The sequence below is a fragment of the Muscardinus avellanarius genome (assembly GCF_963383645.1).
Source record: "Muscardinus avellanarius genome assembly, chromosome: 18".
Taxonomy (NCBI): domain Eukaryota; kingdom Metazoa; phylum Chordata; class Mammalia; order Rodentia; family Gliridae; genus Muscardinus; species Muscardinus avellanarius.
The window spans coordinates 38,517,362-38,533,815 of NC_137804.1; the positions used below are offsets into that span (position 1 = coordinate 38,517,362).

Below are 16,454 nucleotides of genomic sequence, written 5' to 3' on the forward strand. Positions count from 1 at the left end.
CTTCTCCTGGGGTAAGTGGTGGTAGGGCTCTGGACAGGGATGAAAGTGGGGCCCAGCACTGGGTCCTCATTCTAGCTAAGGAGGCCATTGGCCAAGAGGACCCCAGGCTTCCAGAAGATGGACAGTTGGGAAATTGCCTGGCACGGGTTCATCCACAGGAGGAGCAGGAGCCTATGCTCAGGAAATTCTAGCATGCCATGATATAATAAAAAAATATCAAGTCGGCCACAAAGGCACACATCTATAATTCCAGCACTTGGGAGGCTGATGCAGGAGGATCACAGCCTCAGCATCTTATGCCCTCAACAACCTAGTGAGACCCTGTTTCAGAATAAAGAATAGCCGGGCGTGGTGGCGCACGCTTGTAATCCCCGCGCTTGGGAGGCTGAGGCAGGAGGATCGCACAGGTTCAAAGCCAGACTCAGCTCTTTGTGAGGCTCTCAGGAACTTAGTGAGACCCTGTTTCCAAATAAAGTATAAAATAGGTCTGGGAGTATAGCTCGGAGGTAGAAAAGCCCCTGGGTTCCACCCCGTGTACTACAAAAAAGAAAGAAAGAAAGAAAAAAGAAAGAAAGAAAGAAAGAAAGAAAGAAAGAAAGAAAGAAAGAATAAAAGAAGCCAGGTGTGAGCTGGGTGTAGTGGCACACGCTTGTAATCCCAGCATTCGGGAGGCTGAGACCAGAGGATCGTGGTTCGCGGACAGCCTCAGCTACTTAGTGAGGCCCTCTGCAACTCAGTGAGACCCGGTTTCAAAATAAAGAATAAAAAATAGGGCAGGGGGTGTAGCTCGGAGGTCAAATGACCCTGGGTTCCATCCCCAGACCCGCAAAAAAAAAAAAAAAAAAAAAAAGCCAGGTGTGGTGGCACACACTTGTAATCCCAATACTTGGGAGGCTGAGAAAGGAGGATCCCGGTTCCCAGCCAGCCTCAGCTACTCAGTGAGCCCTCTGCAATTTAGTGAGACCTTGTTTCAAAATAAAGAATAAACTGGGCTTGGTGACATACACTTGTTTGTTTTTGGTGGTACTGGGGTTCCTGGAAGCCCTTCTACCTCCAGGTTACACTCCCAGACACCTATTTTTTATATTTTTATTTGGAAACAGGGTCTCTTAAGCCAGCACGGGTGGCTTCGAACCTGCTTGATCCTCCTGTCTCTGCCTCCCAAGCGCAGGGATTACAAGCGTGCACCACCACGCCCGGCATACACTTGTAATCCCAGTACTTGGGAGGCTGAGACAGGAGGATTGCCATTCATGGTCAGTCTCCACTACTTAGTGAGGCCCTTTGCAACTCAGTGAGACACTGTTTCAAAATAAAGAATCATAAATGGGTCTGGGGGTGTCACTTGGACATAAAATGCCCTGGGGTTCCATCCCCAGTATGGGGGGAAAAAAAGCCGGGTGTGGTGGTGCATACTTGTAATCCCAGTACTTGGGAGGCTAAGACAGGAGGATCGCAGGTTCAAAGCCAGCCTTGACAACTTAGCGAGATCCTCTGCAACTTAGTGAGACCCTGTCTCCAAATAAGAAATAAAATCGGGCTGGCGATTTAGCTCGGAGGTAAAATGCTCTGGGTTCAGTTCTGTACAAAAAAAAAAAAAAAAAAAAAGCCGGGCGTGGTGGCGCACGCTTGTAATCCCAGCATTCGGGAGGCTGAGACCTGGAGGATCATGGTTCGCGGACAGCCTCAGCTACTTAGTGAGGCCCTCTGCAACTCAGTGAGACCTGGTTTCAAAATAAAGAATAAAAAATAGGGCAGGGGGTATAGCTCGGAGGTCAAATGCCCCTGGGTTCCATCCCCAGACCCGCAAAAAAAAAAAAAAAAAAAAAAAAAAAAAAGGGCTGGGAGTGTAGCTCAGAGGTAGAATGCCCTTGAACTCAATTCCCAGTACAAAAAAAAAAAAAAAAAAAAAAAAAGCCGGGCGTGGTGGTGCACATGTATAATCCCAGCATTCAGGAGGCTGAGACTGGAGAATCATGGTTTGCGGACAGCCTCAGCTACTTAGTAAGGCTCTCTGTAACTTAGTGAGACCTGTTTCAAAATAAAGAATAAAAAATAGGCCAGTGGGTGTAGCTCAGAGGTCTAATGCCTCTGAGTTCCATCCCCAGACCTGCAAAAATAAATAAATAAATAAATAAATAAATAAATAAATAAAAATAAAGAATCAGACTAGAGGTGTAGCTCAGAGGTAGAATGTCCCTGGGTTTAATCCCCAATGCCACCCCCCAAAGAATAAAAGAATAAAATAGGGCCAGGTTTTGTCACTCAGATGTAGAAGGCCTCTGGGTTTAGTCCCCAGTACCACAAATAAAAAGTAAAGAAAGAGCCGGGCGTGGTGGCACACGCTTGTCATCCCAGCATTTGGGAGGCTGAGACTGGAGGACCATGGTTCGTGGACAGCCTCAACTACTACTTAGTGAGGCCCTTTGCAACTCAGTGAGATCCTGTTTCAAAATAAAGAATAAAAAATAGGGCAGGGGTGTAGCTCAGAGGTTGAATGCCCCTGGGTTCCATCCCCAGGTGTGGTGGCGCATGCTTGTAATCCCAGTACTTGGGAGGCTGAGACAAGGGGATCGCGCAGGTTCTAAGCCAGCTTCAGCCACTTAGTGAGGCTCTCAGTAATTTAGTGAGACCCTCTTTCCAAATAAAATATAAAATAGGTTGGGGCTGTAGCCCAGAGGTAGAAGGCCCCTAGGTTCCACCCCCAGTACTAAAAAGAAAGAAAGAAGAAAGAAAGAAAGAAAAAACACAAGAGCCAGGCATGGTGGCGCACGCTTATAATCCCAGCATTAGGAGGCTGAGACAGGAGGATCGCGGTTCGAAGACAGCCTCAGCTACTTAGCGAGGCCCTTTGCAACTCAGTGAGATCCTGTTTCAATAAATAAAGAATAAAAAATAGGGCTGGGAGTGCAGCTCAGAGGTAGAATGCCTCTGGGTTCCGTCCCCATTATCGCAAAAAAAAAAAAAGTACAAGAGAAATAACAAGCATTACTACATAGAATTATTGTAAATCAAAACCATATCTGGTTTACAAAAAGTGATATGTGATTGATGCTATTATTATCCTCATCCCTCCAGCCCATCTGTCTAAAAGATGCTCTAACGGAATGCCTTTTTTTTTTTTCCAAATCCCTTTCCTTGTCAGAGTCTAGCTGTCCAAGGGATGCTCGTCAGACCTCCGCCCACCGACTAGGTGCGGACAGCTCTGGACTGGGGATTCTGGCCCTTCTGGACCACAGGTTCCCTTCGCCCCGCCCAAGGGCCTGGACCGCCGGCGATTTCCATAGAAACCCACCAGCACAGAGGGCGTGACGACATCGGGACGGATAGAAATATTCACCTATCGGGTTAGCGTTTTCTAGCCAAGAAGGGCAAATGGGACTCCTGATTGGCTTGCCTGTGAGGAGGGGCGGAATAAAGACACGAGTTGCCGGGGCTGCTACTGTAGCTACCAATCAGGATCCGAGAAGACTTTGATGGACAGGCATAGCGGGAAGAGGCCCGGAGTGCAGGCTTTCGCCCAACCTTCGGGCCGCTGCCCGGAGCACCGGCCAATCAGGAGGCGGCGGGGGTGGGGCGGAGGGGCCGGTTGCTCCGGAAGTGGAGGGAGGGGGTGAAAATGGCGCCCAGCTCGAAATCGGAGCGGAACAGCGGGGCTGGGAGCGGCGGCGGCGGCCCCGGGGGAGCCGGGGGGAAGCGGACAGCGGGGCGGCGGCGGGAGCACGTCCTCAAGCAGCTGGAGCGGGTCAAGGTGAGGCCGGGATCCTGGGGAGGAGCGTGCCGGAGGGTGTGGATGAGGGGCGCGGGAGGCGGAGGGAGGGAGGCTGGGCGTCCGCGGGGTGAGGGGTTGGGGGCGGGCCCGGGAGGGAGCTGGGGAGGGGGCTGGGCGGGGCCCGGGCGGAGGGCTCGGACGGAGGGGGTTGAGGCGGGGGTTCCGCTGGTAGATCTGCGGCACCGGGGCTTGGATGGAGAGAGCTAGCGTCGGGGCCTTGGGGAGGGGGCTTGAAGCGAGAGGACCCTCAAGGCCGCCGAAGGAACCCGCAGGAGAGGATGATCCGGTTCAGACCTGTTGTTCAAAGCCCCAATCCTCCGTTCTTTGCGACTCGGAGCTTTCCCGCCCCTCTGCAGAGCCCCTGCAGCCGCCTTTGAGCTTCCTCCTCCCGGTGTTCTTCCTTGGCCCCGGCTCCCGCCACCCCTCAGCCGGAGTTCCTATACCTGGATCAGCCTCCCCGGAGGGGGCTCCCCGTATAGGGCCTGGTCTTTCCCCTGCAGGGTGGAAGCTACTTGATCAGAGCTCTGCCTCCCTCATCAGACTGGAAACACCCACGGCGGAGGTGGACCTCCCCCATCGGATCTGGTGCTCTGGGGGGGCAGAGATGTGAACAGCAATTGAGGCCCACCTGTGTCTGCTTGGACAGGGGCTACCCCTGTGAGAGCCTTGTGGGGGCAGGGCTCCGCCCTCAGCCTGGGAGCTCCGAGCCCAGGGACTGTGTCTCCATCAATCTGGGCCTTGCTGATAGGCCCGTTTCCAACATCTGACTGAGAGTTCCCTGAGGGCAGGCCTGCCTCTGCCATCAGCAAAGATCTTTTCAGACAGGGCTCCCGCTAGATGAGTCGTCCCCCGCCCCCATGCACCTGGGCAGCAAGACTGGGTTCTCTGACCACCTGCAACACAGGCTCGTGCTCATCTGCCCCCTCGAATCCTTCTGTGGACATTTTCAGGATGAAGAGTTGGTTCAAACAGTAGTAGTTAATTGGGGAATGAGACGTTCAGTTAGACTCGCCCTGCCAGGTTTGGGGGCACACTCTTGTCGCCCCAGTGCTTGGGAGGCTCAGACAGAAGGATCCCAGTTTGAGGCTAGCCTTGGCAACTTAGACTCAGCCTTCTAGGTGCTGTGACTGGGGCCTGGCCGAGGCCAGGGCTGTCCCAGGGGTCATCTTATAGACTGGTGGAGGCAAGGACATGGGTGGGAAGGAACACCCATGGCTTAGTGCCTGTGGGCTGCTTCTGGGATGGCAGCTGATGACCAAGCGTGGGCGGGTGAGGGGAACTTCTATGAGGCAGGTCGGGAGGGCCTGAGGCTGGACAGGGGTGCAATCGGGAGGTAGCCATGTCCCTGGCAGATGGGAGGTATGCGCGAGGGCACCTGGCCTCAGTGTCCCGTCTGTCCTGGTTTTTCCCACCTCCCAGAACTCAGAGCACCCGGAACCGGTACGCAGGCGAGGGGTTGGGCCAGTGTGGCTGGGAGGCCCGTGGGTGCTGCTCTGCTTCCCTGCCTTGGGTGTGGGGGCTAGGGGGCTGCAGGCAGCCTCGGTCAGCCAGGTGATGCCTGACCAGCGTGCTGTCCCTTCCCCAGATCAGCGGGCAGCTCTCCCCTCGCCTTTTCCGGAAGCTACCGCCCAGGGTCTGTGTATCCCTCAAGAGCATTGTGGACGAAGACTTTCTTTATGCAGGGTGAGGCTGGGATTGGACCGGGGAGCAGTAGGGTCCGGTTGGTGGGCTGGGCCTGACTGACCGGGCCACTGCACCCCCTCTGCGCCCACAGACACATCTTCCTGGGCTTTTCCAAGTGCGGCCGCTACGTCCTCTCCTACACCAGCAGCAGCGGGGATGACGACTTCTCCTTCTACATCTACCACCTCTACTGGTGGGAGTTCAACGTTCACAGCAAGCTCAAGCTGGTAGGGTCAGGCCCACCCCCGCTGGAGGCCCAGCACCAGGCCGGCCTCCAGACAGCCTGACCTGGTGGGTCATGGCCCCTTCTAAGCTGGAGTCTATGTGTAAAACCTGCCACGTTAGGCTGAGCCAGATGGAGCTGAAGTTGTGGGCTTTTATAGTTCAAAACAGGTATATAAGCCAGTAATCCAGTAGTTGGGAGGCTGAGCTAGGAGGATCTTGACTTTGAGGCCAGCCTCAGCAACCTAGTGAGACCCTGTTTCAAAGTAAAAAATAAGAAGGCTGGGCCAGGCTGGTGGTGCATGCTTATAATCCCGGTTCTTGGGAGACTAAGATAGAAAGATTATAGGTTTGTGGCCAGCCTTAGCAATTTAGTGAGACCTTATTAAAAAAAAAAAAAATAGGGCCAGAGGTTTTTAGCTCAGCAGTAGAATGCCTGTGGGCTCAATCCCCTGTACCAATAAACAAATAACAAATTAATTAATTAATAAATAAATAAATAGGGCTGGGGGTATAACTCAGAGGTAGAGTAACCCTGGGCTCAATCCCTAACACCACGACAACAAAATTAGGTGGATCGCAGCAAATATCGTGTGGTTCAGCTTAGCAAGTAAAGCAGTAGCATCCTCTGCTTGGGCCAGGTGGGCAGTGAGCCGTCGGCGGCCACGCTGGCCTTGGCCTTGACCCCGGTCCCCGTCAGGGTGCTGCTGTCTCAGTTACACAGGGGCTTCAGGGGCCAAGGCTGGGCAGCAGCCTTAGACCCGGCTTCGGCTCCCAGCCCCCCCCCTTCCCCACTTTTGAAGGGAGACATCCCAGCCTGTCCTCAGGCTAGGGGCACAGCACGGGGTTGTTGTCGGGGCGCTCCGGGCCTCCCCGCGGCCCCGCTCTGATGCCAGCCTGGCGCTCAGGTCCGGCAGGTGCGGCTCTTCCAGGATGAGGAGATCTACAGTGACCTGTACCTGACCGTGTGCGAGTGGCCCAGCGACGCCTCCAAGGTCATCGTCTTTGGCTTTAAGTAAGACCTGGGAGGGGCTGGGGAGGCCGCGGGCAGGGTTGGGGCTGCACCCCCCCCCCCAGGCCGCTGGTGGCTGAGGCTGCGCTGCCCCCAGCACGCGCTCGGCCAACGGCATGCTCATGAACATGGTGATGAGCGACGAGAACCACCGGGACATCTACGTCAGCGCCGTGGCCGCGCCGCCGCCCGGCCGCTGCGCCGCCTGCCGGGACGCCAGCCGGGCCCGCCGAGGTGCGCGGGGCGTCCTGGGGGCTCGGGCCCCCCGAGGTGCGCGGGCGCCTGGGGGCCGCGAGCGAGCCGCTGTGCTGTGGTTGCAGGCGACCCGAGCGCGCAGTGCCTGCGGCACGGCTTCATGCTGCACACCAAGTACCAGGTGGTCTACCCCTTCCCCACCTTCCAGCCCGCCTTCCAGCTCAAGAAGGACCAGGTGGTGCTGCTCAACACCAGCTACTCCCTGGTGGCCTGCGCGGTCTCTGCGCACGCGGCAGGTAGGTCTCGAAGCCCCCCGGCCTGAGTGCTCGGTGCGGCCTCGGGGTGGGTCCGCTCAGCTGTCCCGCGGACGCGGCTCCGAGAGGCCGAGTCTCTTGTCCAAGGCGTCAGCCTGGGATCCCAACTCGGCTCTGCCCTCCCTTCCCCCTGCAACTCCCTCTAGAACTCTCCGCACCGCTCGGATGTGCCATGGCTCCAGTTGCCACTCGGCCTGTGGCTATGAGGCCCGGGAGCCAAGGTTCTGATTTGATTTAATTGAAGCTATTTTAAGTAGCCAGAGGCGCAGCCACCGGGTTGGACGGCCTAGCGCTACCGCTACCGTCTTTTGGAAAAAGAGATGTTGGGGGCCAGGGGTGTGGCTCTCCAGGTTCCATCCCCAAAACGAAACAAAGATGCTAAAAAAAAAGTCATGCTTTGCTTAGTAGTTAGGGCCTGTTCTGAGCCGTGTGCCCCTGGGGGATTTCTTTGTTATACGCACATTATAGCACATGTTTGTGCAAACCTAGGTGGATATCTCCTTACACACCAGGGCTGTGCGGGGTCTGGTACATGGCATCAGGTAATCCGTAGGTCATCAGATATGTCCCTGGGATGGGGGGGAGGCGCTAGAATGATCCAGGTAGGTGCTGAGTAATTTCTTTTTTGCAGAAATGGGGATTGAACCCAGGGGCATTTTATCTCTGAACTACACTCCCAGTCTGATTATTTATTTTTGCAGAACTGGGGGTTGAACCCATTCTACCCTCCCAGTTATACCCTGGCCCTATTCTTTTTTGGGGGGGTACTGGGGTTCCTGGAAGCCCATCGACCTCCGGGCTATACTCCCAGACCTATTTTTACATTTTTATTTGGAAACAGGGTCTCCTAAGCCAGCGCGCGCGGCTGGCTTCAGACCTGCGCGATCCTCCTGTCTCTGCCTCCCAAGCGCGGGGATCACAAGCGTGCGCCACCACGCCCGGCTACCCTGGCCCTATTTTTACTTCTTATTTTGAAACAAGATCTCACTGAAGTTGCAGAGGGCCTAAGTAGCCGAGGCTGTCTGGGAACCTGCAATCCTCCTGCCTTCACCTCCCACGTACTAGGATTACACGCATGCACTGCTATGTCCAGCTTTTATTTTCTGTTTTGAAACAGGTTCTTACTAAGTTGCAGGGGGCCTCACTAAGTTGTCGAGGCTGGCTGTGAACTTTCGCTTCTCCTGTCTCGGCCTCCCAAGTACTGGGATTAACAGGGACGCACCACCATACCCGGCTTAAAAATACATTTTAACTTAGCTGAGCATGGCAGTAAGTGCTTGTAATCCCAGCATTTGGGAGGCTGAGAAGAGAATGGTTGTTTGTGGACAGCTTCAGCTACTACTCACTGAGGCCTTTTGCAACTCAGTGAGACCCTGTTTTAAAAGAAAGAATTAAAAATAGGGCTGGGAGGTGGAATGACCCTGGGTTCCATCCCCAGTACTGAAAAAAAAAAAAAAAAAAGTTTTAATTTGATTAAAAAAAACCCAAAATCAGTCAAATAAAAACATATTCATCAGCTGGGTGTGGTGGCACACACTTGTAATCCCAGCATTTTGGAGGCTGAGATCAGAGGATCACGGTTTATGGACAGCCTCAGCTACTTAATGAGGCCCTCTGTGACTTAGTGAGGCCCTATTTCAAAATAAAGAATACAAAATAGGGCAGACGGTGTAGCTTGGAGGTCGAATGCCCCTGGGTTCCATCCCCAGAACCATAAAAAAATAAAAACATCTAGCCAGGCATGGTAGTGCACACTTGTAATCCTAGTACTCTGAAGGCTGAGATAGGAGGATTGCAGGTTTGTGGTCTTCTGAAACTCAGTGAGAACCTGTTTCCAAATAAAAAATAAGAGCTGGGCGTGGTGGCACACCCTTGTAATCCCAGCATTTGGGAGGCTGAGACAGGAGGTTTGCAGTTCGCAGATAGCCTCAGCTATGTAGCAAGGCCTTTTGCAACTCAGTGAGACCCTGTGTCAATATAAAGAATAAAAATAGGGCTGGGAGTGTCACTTGGAGGTAGAATGCCCCTGGGTTCCATCCCCAGTACCGGGAAGAAAAAAAAAAATTAAATACCCATTAAATGATTGCCTCTAAGGAAGAGTGTAGGGGCAGGAACAGAAGTGTTGAGGCAAGCCCACAGCAGAGGAAGGGGCGGGACACTGTCCCCAGACACATCCAGGGCCCGCAACCCTTTCCCAGATTCCTTGCCATTGTGGGTGACGTGCTGCCCCTCGCCCAGGCTCTGCCACCTGCCTGTGGGTCCTCTTAGGACGATCACATCAGGCAGGACTCCGCTGTCACAGCCCGTGTTTCCCCTTCCCTGGACTCCCGGAGGGCATTGACACAGGATACTTTTCCCAGCCATTTCCAATTTTCCTTCCCTGGCGGGCCCATCTCCCAGGGCCCGGCCACGGTGCTGTGTGGTGACTGTGCTGCAGTTCTCCAGGCCAACCTTGCAGTCTTCGGCGAGGGGTCAGGACTCCCGTGGCAGTCTGCCTGTGCGGGCTGGGCAGCCATCTCCCTTAGGCATGTGGCTTCTGCCCATCTTTGCTGCAGACCCTCCGCCCCCAAGGGCAGGGGCCGAGTGTGTCCCAGTCAACTCTTGTGTCTTCATTATGTGGCGCACAACTGCGCAAGGATTGGGCCTGGATGAACAAACGACTGTGCCTGTGTGTGCACACGTGCGTGAAATCTCCCTACGGCGTTATATCAAGCTCTTGGCAGGAGTTTAGCGGTTTCCTTAAGGTGGATCTCTAGGAAGCCCTCAGGGGGCCGGGCACATGCCTGTAATCCCAGTACTCGGCAGGCTGAGATGGGAGGATCACAGGTTTGCAGGTAGCCTCAGCAATTTGGTGAGGCCCTCAGCAACCTAGCAAGACTTTGTTTCAAAATAAAAAAATAAGCCGGGCGTGTAATGTATGCTTCTAATCACAGTGCTTGGGAGGCTGAGACAAGATCGCAGGTTCACGGACAGTGTGATGTAGTGAAGCCCTCCACAACTTAAACCCTGTTTCAAATATAAAGAATAAAAAATAGGGCAGGGTATGTACCTCGGAGGCAGAATGTCCCTGGGTTCAATCCCCATTTCCACAAGATAAATAAAAAATAAAAAAGGGCTGGTACACACACACACACACACACACACCTGGGTTAGGTGCACCCTGACCCTCACCTGCTGTACTAACCCCATCCCACCTCTGTCATTTCTCTTATTGCAGGCGATAGCAGTTTCTGCCAAATCTTATATGACCACACAGCCTCCCCCCCAGCCCCTCCCCGTCCCCCTGAGGCCCAGAGCCCAGAGGTGCCCCCCACCCCCCCCAGCCTTTGCCCTGAAGTGGCCCCAGCCCGGGCCTCTGGGGCCCCGGAGCCCTCCCCCACCATCACCAAAGCCAAGGAGTTTGTGGCCGACATCTTCCGCCGGGCCAAAGAGGCCAAGGGGGGGGCCTTAGAGGGAGCCCGGCCGGCCCCCTGCCCCGGGCCCTCCAGCAGCCGGGGCCGCCCACCCTCGGAGCCTCCGGCCCCAGGTGGGGAGGCTGCGCCCAGGGACAGCCCCCTTGCTGCCGAGGTGCCCGCTCCCGAGCCGGGCTACGTCAACTACACCAAGCTGTACTATGTGCTAGAGTCTGGCGAGGGCGCAGAGCCCGAGGAAGGTGAGCTGCGGCACCCAGTGGGCAGGCGGGGGCGGGCACCCCAGCGGCCCTCAGCGCCCACCTGCCCGTCTGCCTCCCCAGAGCTGGAGGACGACAAGATCTCCCTGCCTTTCGTGGTGACCGACCTCCGTGGGCGCAACTTGCGGCCCCTGCGGGACCGGACTGCCGTCCAGGTGGGGCTGGGGACCACAGGGTGGGCTGGGGGCCAGCGGGGATCTTGGCACCCTCCCCCATGGTCCTCCTCCACCCCCAGGGCCAGTACCTGACAGTGGAGCAGCTCACGCTGGACTTCGAATATGTCATCAATGAGGTCATCCGCCACGATGCCACCTGGGGCCACCAGTTCTGCTCTTTCAGCGACTATGACATAGTCATCCTGGAGGTGGGCTGGGGCGGGGGCAGTGGGCCCGGACCTTCCTCTTTGGGGCACCCGCCACAGCTATCGCCGTCCACCCCCAGGTGTGCCCAGAGACCAACCAGGTGCTCATCAACATCGGCTTGCTGCTCCTGGCCTTCCCATCCCCCACCGAGGAGGGTCAGCTCCGGTGAGTGCAGCCCAGGCCCCCGGGCCCTCCCCCCCGGGAATGCCACAGGGGCCTGGCCTCGGTCACCCATTTTGTTTCTGCACCTCAACAGACCAAAGACCTATCACACTAGCCTCAAGGTGGCCTGGGACCTCAACACGGGCATCTTTGAGACAGTCAGTGTGGGCGACCTCACTGAGGTCAAAGGGCAAACCAGGTGAGGCACAGGTGCAGGGCGGGGAGGTGGGCCCGGCCCGCGAGCCGCTCATGCATCCCTCCGCCCCCAGCGGCAGCGTCTGGAGCTCGTACCGCAAGAGCTGTGTGGACATGGTCATGAAGTGGCTGGTGCCCGAGAGCAGCGGCCGCTACGTCAACAGGATGACCAACGAGGCACTGCACAAAGGTGCGCTGGGCTGGAGCTGGGGAGGGAGGGCCGCCAGGGAGGGCGCCTGGGGGCCCCCAGCTTCCACTCCAGAGGTGTTCACTGGGGGGCAGGAGGCAGCCTCAGGAAGGTGTGTGACTTCAGAACCTTCCGGGCCCTAACTAGTCAGGAGAAGGGGGCTGTGGGCCCCAACAGGCAGCGTCAGCCCTGCGCCCGCCGCCCCTGCAGGCTGCTCCCTGAAGGTCCTGGCCGATAGCGAGCGGTACACGTGGATCGTCCTTTGAGGCCGCTCCATCCTGGACACTGACTCCAACTACCTCCCGGCCTGGGAGCCGCCGCCTCCCCGGGCTGGCCTCCTAGCGGCCAACCTGCCAGTGACTGCCCTCGACCTACCAGCACTAGTGTTAGGCCGCAGGGAAGGCGGGGCGGCGGGCGGCCTGAGAGTCTGGACCTTTTTTATTTATGCCTATTTAAGCTGGGAAGGGGCTGAGGGAGGGAGCCCCTGCCTTCGCCCAGGGCAGGCCCAGGCCCAGTTCCTGTGCACTTGGCCCGGCCTGGCCACAGGTGTGAGTGTGATCGTGGTGGGAGGCAGGGAGGCCACTCCCTCCTCCTGCCCCGCGCACACAGCCTCCCGCACCGCGGCGTAGGCTGCGCACCCCCCTCCCGTCCTCTTCATGTAATAAATGCTTTATTTCTGAACCCATCTGCTTTATTTCTGGACTCTGGGATCCACCCATGCCCCCTGCCTGTCCCAAGGCCCAGCAAGTCAGCAGCAAATATCACAGCGCAGTTTATTGTTTTAAGAAAGACTACAAAAAGGTAGAAAACAGCTCGGCACACTAAACTACACACGCGTGGACTTTCACCGCTGGGAGAGGGTGGCCCGTGGCATCGGCGCGGACGGGGCCGCGGACGGGGCCATCCCAAAAGCTGCAGCACGCGGAGCACACAAAATAGTGGTTTTTATACATTAGGTCAGATTTTCCCTTTTTTTTTTCCTTTTTTTTTTTTTTTTCCATAAACATCTACCTCACAGGTTGAAAACACTGAGAAAACCGGAACAGATAAGGCCATGATGGTTGGAAAAAAACCCAACAAGTTACCGACTCCGCTCAGGCGGCGCTCACAAATCGCACAAGTCGTGGGGGCGGGGGTCCACCGCACAGAGGAGAGGCGAGTCTCCGGGAAGGTTCCATTACAAACCGGCGGCGCGGAGGGCGCAGGCGCTGGATCTCTGGGGAGCACCGGCCCTGGCCAGGCAGGCGCGGGCACTTGGGTCCCACAGCAGCCTGCTGCTCTTTGGAAGCCGGGGCCCTGGCTGCCCTCGCCTTTCGGGCTGCCAGGCGAGGGAGGGCCCAGCTCTGGAGAAGATCCGACACCCATAGCTTTAATTGCACTTATACCAAGGATGGGGGAGCAGTGGGGTGGATGGGGAGGGGCCCCGGGGCTGCCGCTGACAGTGGGGGTCCCCAGGAGCCACCCGCCTGCGCCTGCCCGGGGCTGGGGCCGAGCCCAGGACAGGCTGTGCAAAGCCAGCGAGCAGAATAAGTTAACAGTTCCGCAGGGGAGGGGCCTGCCCACTGCCCCCTGGGTGGTGGAGGGTGGAGGCAAAGGGCCAGCTGGCTGCCCCGGGGACACCTGGGCACAGCGGCAGGTTCCTTAAGGCACGTCGTTGGGGTCAGGGTTTGCAGTTGCGGCCAGCCCAGCCCTGTGATTGTGCCAGCCCCAGGCGGGGTGGCCCCTTGCCCTCACCATCTCAGAGGCCCCTCCCGCTCTGGCGGGGGGTGGGGGACTGGAGAGAGATGGGGAAGCCACGGAGGCTGGGGGACCCTGGCGCGGAGGGGTGGAGGGGCGGGCGGGGCGGGGGCTGCGCTTAGCTGGAGGGCAGCGCCTGCACGAAGAGGCCTCGCGCCTCTGTCCTGGCCAGCTTGGCCGGCGGCTCCAGGGCCTCAGGGCCCAGCGCCGGCGACTCGCCCCCGGCCGCCAGCGAGATGTCCTGCTGCAGCTCGTCCTCGCTCTCCTCTTCCTCCTCCTCCTCTTCATCTGGGGCACACGGACCAGGACCAGCTCAGCGAGGGCGGACTCGGCCCAGGGCCCGCCCTCCACCCATCTCCCTGCCCTCTGCCGCGCCTGGCTGGGGACACGCCTGGCCTACCTTTGTCCGGGTCCAGGGGGTTCAGCGAGGTGGCCAGGTTGGCGAACTGGAGGGAGGAGAGGAAAGAAGGGGTGAGGGTCCCGCCGCCTGGCACCGGCCCACACCCTGAGCCTGTGCGCACCTCGCCCATGACGGCCATCGGGGTCTCGCCTTTGGCCTGGGCCACGCGGTGCTCGATCAGGTAGTACATGTACTCGTCGTACAGCAGCCGGATGAGGTGGAAGGAGCCGAAGCTGGCGGCGCTGCGCAGGGTCAGGTCCCGGATCACCATGGAGCTGGGTGCAAGAGAGAGGCCGAAGTCCGGACACCTGCCGCCCGCACCCCTCTGCCAAGCACCCAGACCAGTTTCCCGAGGTGACCATCAATGAGAGTCGAGGGCCCTTACCTTCAAATATTTTTTTCTTTTTTTATTTTCAGTACTGGGGATGGAACCCAGGGAGGGGCCTTCTACCTCCGAGCTACACCCCCAGCCCTATTTTTTTTTAATCTTTTTTTTTTTTTTTTTTTGGTACTGGGGTTCCTGGAAGCCCTTCTACCTCCGGGCTACACTCCCAGACCTATTTTTTTTTTTATATTTTTTATTTGGAAACAGGGTCTCTTAAGCCAGCAAGGCTGGCTCTGAACCAGTGCGATCCTGCTGTCTCCGCCTCCCAAGAGCTGAGATTACAAGCGTGAGCCACCACCCTGCTGTCTCTGCCTCCTAAGAGCGGGGATTACAAGTGTGTGCCACCACGCCCGGCTATCTTATTTTTTGAAACAGGGTCTCACTGAGTTGTGAAGGGCCTAAGTAGCTGAGGCTGTCCACGAACCGCAATCCTCCTGTCTCAGCCTCCCGAATGTAGGGATTACAAACGTGCACCACCACACCTGGCCTAGAGATTTCTTTTTTCTTTTCTGTTCTTTTTTTTGGGCCAGGAACTGGACCCAGGGACCTTCTGCTACTGGGCTTCAGCCCCAACTCTTTTTACTTTTTGTGGTACTGGAGATTGAACTCAGGGGCAGTCTACCCTCAAGCTACACCCCAGCCCTGTTTTATTTTAATAACAGGGTCTGAGTTGTAGAGGGCCTAAGTTGCTGAGGCTGGCCAAATCTGTGATCCTCTTGTCTCAGTCTCCCAAGCACTGGGATTACAAGCAAGAGCCACCATACCCAGCTGTTTATTATTTATTTTATTTGTTTATTTATTTATTATGTTGCCAGGGATTGAACCCCGTGACATTCTACCTCTGAGCTACACACCCAGCCCTATTTTATTCTTTTTTTCAAAACAGGGTCTCACTAAGTTGCGGAGGTCCTCACTAAAGAGCTGAGGCTGGCTGCAAACCTGAGATCCTCCGGTCTCAGCCTCCCAAGTATTACAAGTGTGCGCCACAATGCCTGGCTCAGTCCTTTATTTTTTTTATTTGGAAAGAGGGTGTCACTAAGTTGCTGAAGGACTTGGTCAATTGCTGAGACTGGTCTTAAACTTTCCATCCTCCCGTATCAGTTTCCCAAGTACTGAAAATACAGGTGTGCACCACCAAGCCTGGCTCCATCTTTTTTTTTTTTTTTTTTTTTTGGTGGTACCAGATCCGGGGGCGTTCTACCTCTGAGCTATCACCCCCCTCTTTTTTTTTTTTTTTTTTAAACAGGGTCTCACTAAATTGCGGAGACTGAGCTCGAACCTGAGCTGATCCTTTGTCTCAGCCTCCTGAATACTGGGATTACAGACATGGACCACGGCACCCTGCCCCTCCTTTACCTACTCAGAGTACCAACCACGCCCGCCTGTCCAGGGGCAGGGGGCCAGGGAGGAGGAGCCCGGCTCCCTCGCAGACGCACCTGTAGAAAGACCACTTGAGGAGGAAGAGCTTGGCGGCCTTGGGGAAGCCGGCGCTGCCCTGGTAGGGCTTGAGCACCCGGCTCACGACGCCGTCCAGCCAGGCCGCCCACTGCTCCAGCGAGTTCTGCTGCTGCAGGGTCACCTTGAAGTCCTGCTCCAGGCGCTGCACCACGCGGTCCTCGCAGCGGCACACCCACGAGGCCTGCTCCTGCGCACAGCGGGCTTGTGGGCGGCAGCCGCCCCCCGGCCCTCCGCGCCCCCGGCCCGCCCGCTCACCTGCACGTTGGCGAAGTCCACGCGGTTGAGGTCGCTCAGCATCTGGTTGATCTGCGCCGTGTTCTGCAGCACCGCGCGCGCCGCCTGCGCCAGGTGGTTGAGCGAGGTGTAGCGCCGCAGGGTCTGCGCGAACGCGCCGGCCGCCGCCACCTGCGAGAGGGGCGGCTGGGCTGAGCGGGGCCGGGCTCCCCGCCGGCCCCCCAGATCGCCGGGCTGGAAAAGGGGCGCGCCTTGCTGCTTTTGTGCGGAGACCCAGTTTTTGAGGTTGGGGCGTCCGTCTGCTGATGTGCATCCAAGATCGACATAGTAGCCGGGTGTTGTGGTTTACGCCCATTATCCCAGTGTTTGGTAAGGGAAGCTCACGGGTTTGAGACCCTTCTCGGGAACGAAGCGAGGCCCCATTTTTAAAATAAGGGAGGCCGGGTGTAGACTGGAGGTAGAATGT

General features: G+C 57.0%; 2 protein-coding genes across 9 annotated transcripts in view; one reads left to right on the forward strand and one right to left on the reverse strand.

The window, feature by feature from the left end:
* Positions 1-3,556: 3,556 nt before the first annotated feature.
* Positions 3,557-12,040, forward strand: DCAF15 (DDB1 and CUL4 associated factor 15; the record flags this gene model as incomplete). Of its 8 annotated transcripts, none has more annotated exons than XM_080715607.1 (13): positions 3,557-3,751; positions 5,358-5,455; positions 5,547-5,682; positions 6,586-6,692; positions 6,787-6,923; positions 7,010-7,180; positions 10,416-10,850; positions 10,932-11,023; positions 11,104-11,232; positions 11,310-11,395; positions 11,487-11,591; positions 11,662-11,777; positions 11,985-12,040. In XM_080715607.1, the coding sequence occupies 13 exons, from the start codon at positions 3,620-3,622 to the stop codon at positions 12,038-12,040; spliced, it is 1,800 nt and encodes a 599-aa protein (XP_080571733.1). The 8 variants fall into 8 exon arrangements, with proteins under 8 accessions (XP_080571733.1, XP_080571727.1, XP_080571726.1 ...); XM_080715601.1 differs by having other exon boundaries at positions 3,620-3,751; positions 11,668-11,777; XM_080715600.1 differs by having other exon boundaries at positions 3,620-3,751; positions 11,110-11,232.
* A 1,589-nt stretch (positions 12,041-13,629) lies between these two features.
* RFX1 (regulatory factor X1) overlaps positions 13,630-16,454 on the reverse strand; it is a gene marked incomplete at both ends in the record, with an annotated part of 29,125 nt that continues 26,300 nt past the window's right edge. The window contains 5 exons of the mRNA XM_080715599.1: positions 13,630-13,799; positions 13,912-13,957; positions 14,033-14,186; positions 15,733-15,941; positions 16,010-16,159. Of these exons, the coding sequence (XP_080571725.1) occupies positions 13,630-13,799; positions 13,912-13,957; positions 14,033-14,186; positions 15,733-15,941; positions 16,010-16,159 (729 nt within the window). The remainder of the gene's footprint in view (positions 13,800-13,911; positions 13,958-14,032; positions 14,187-15,732; positions 15,942-16,009; positions 16,160-16,454) is intronic.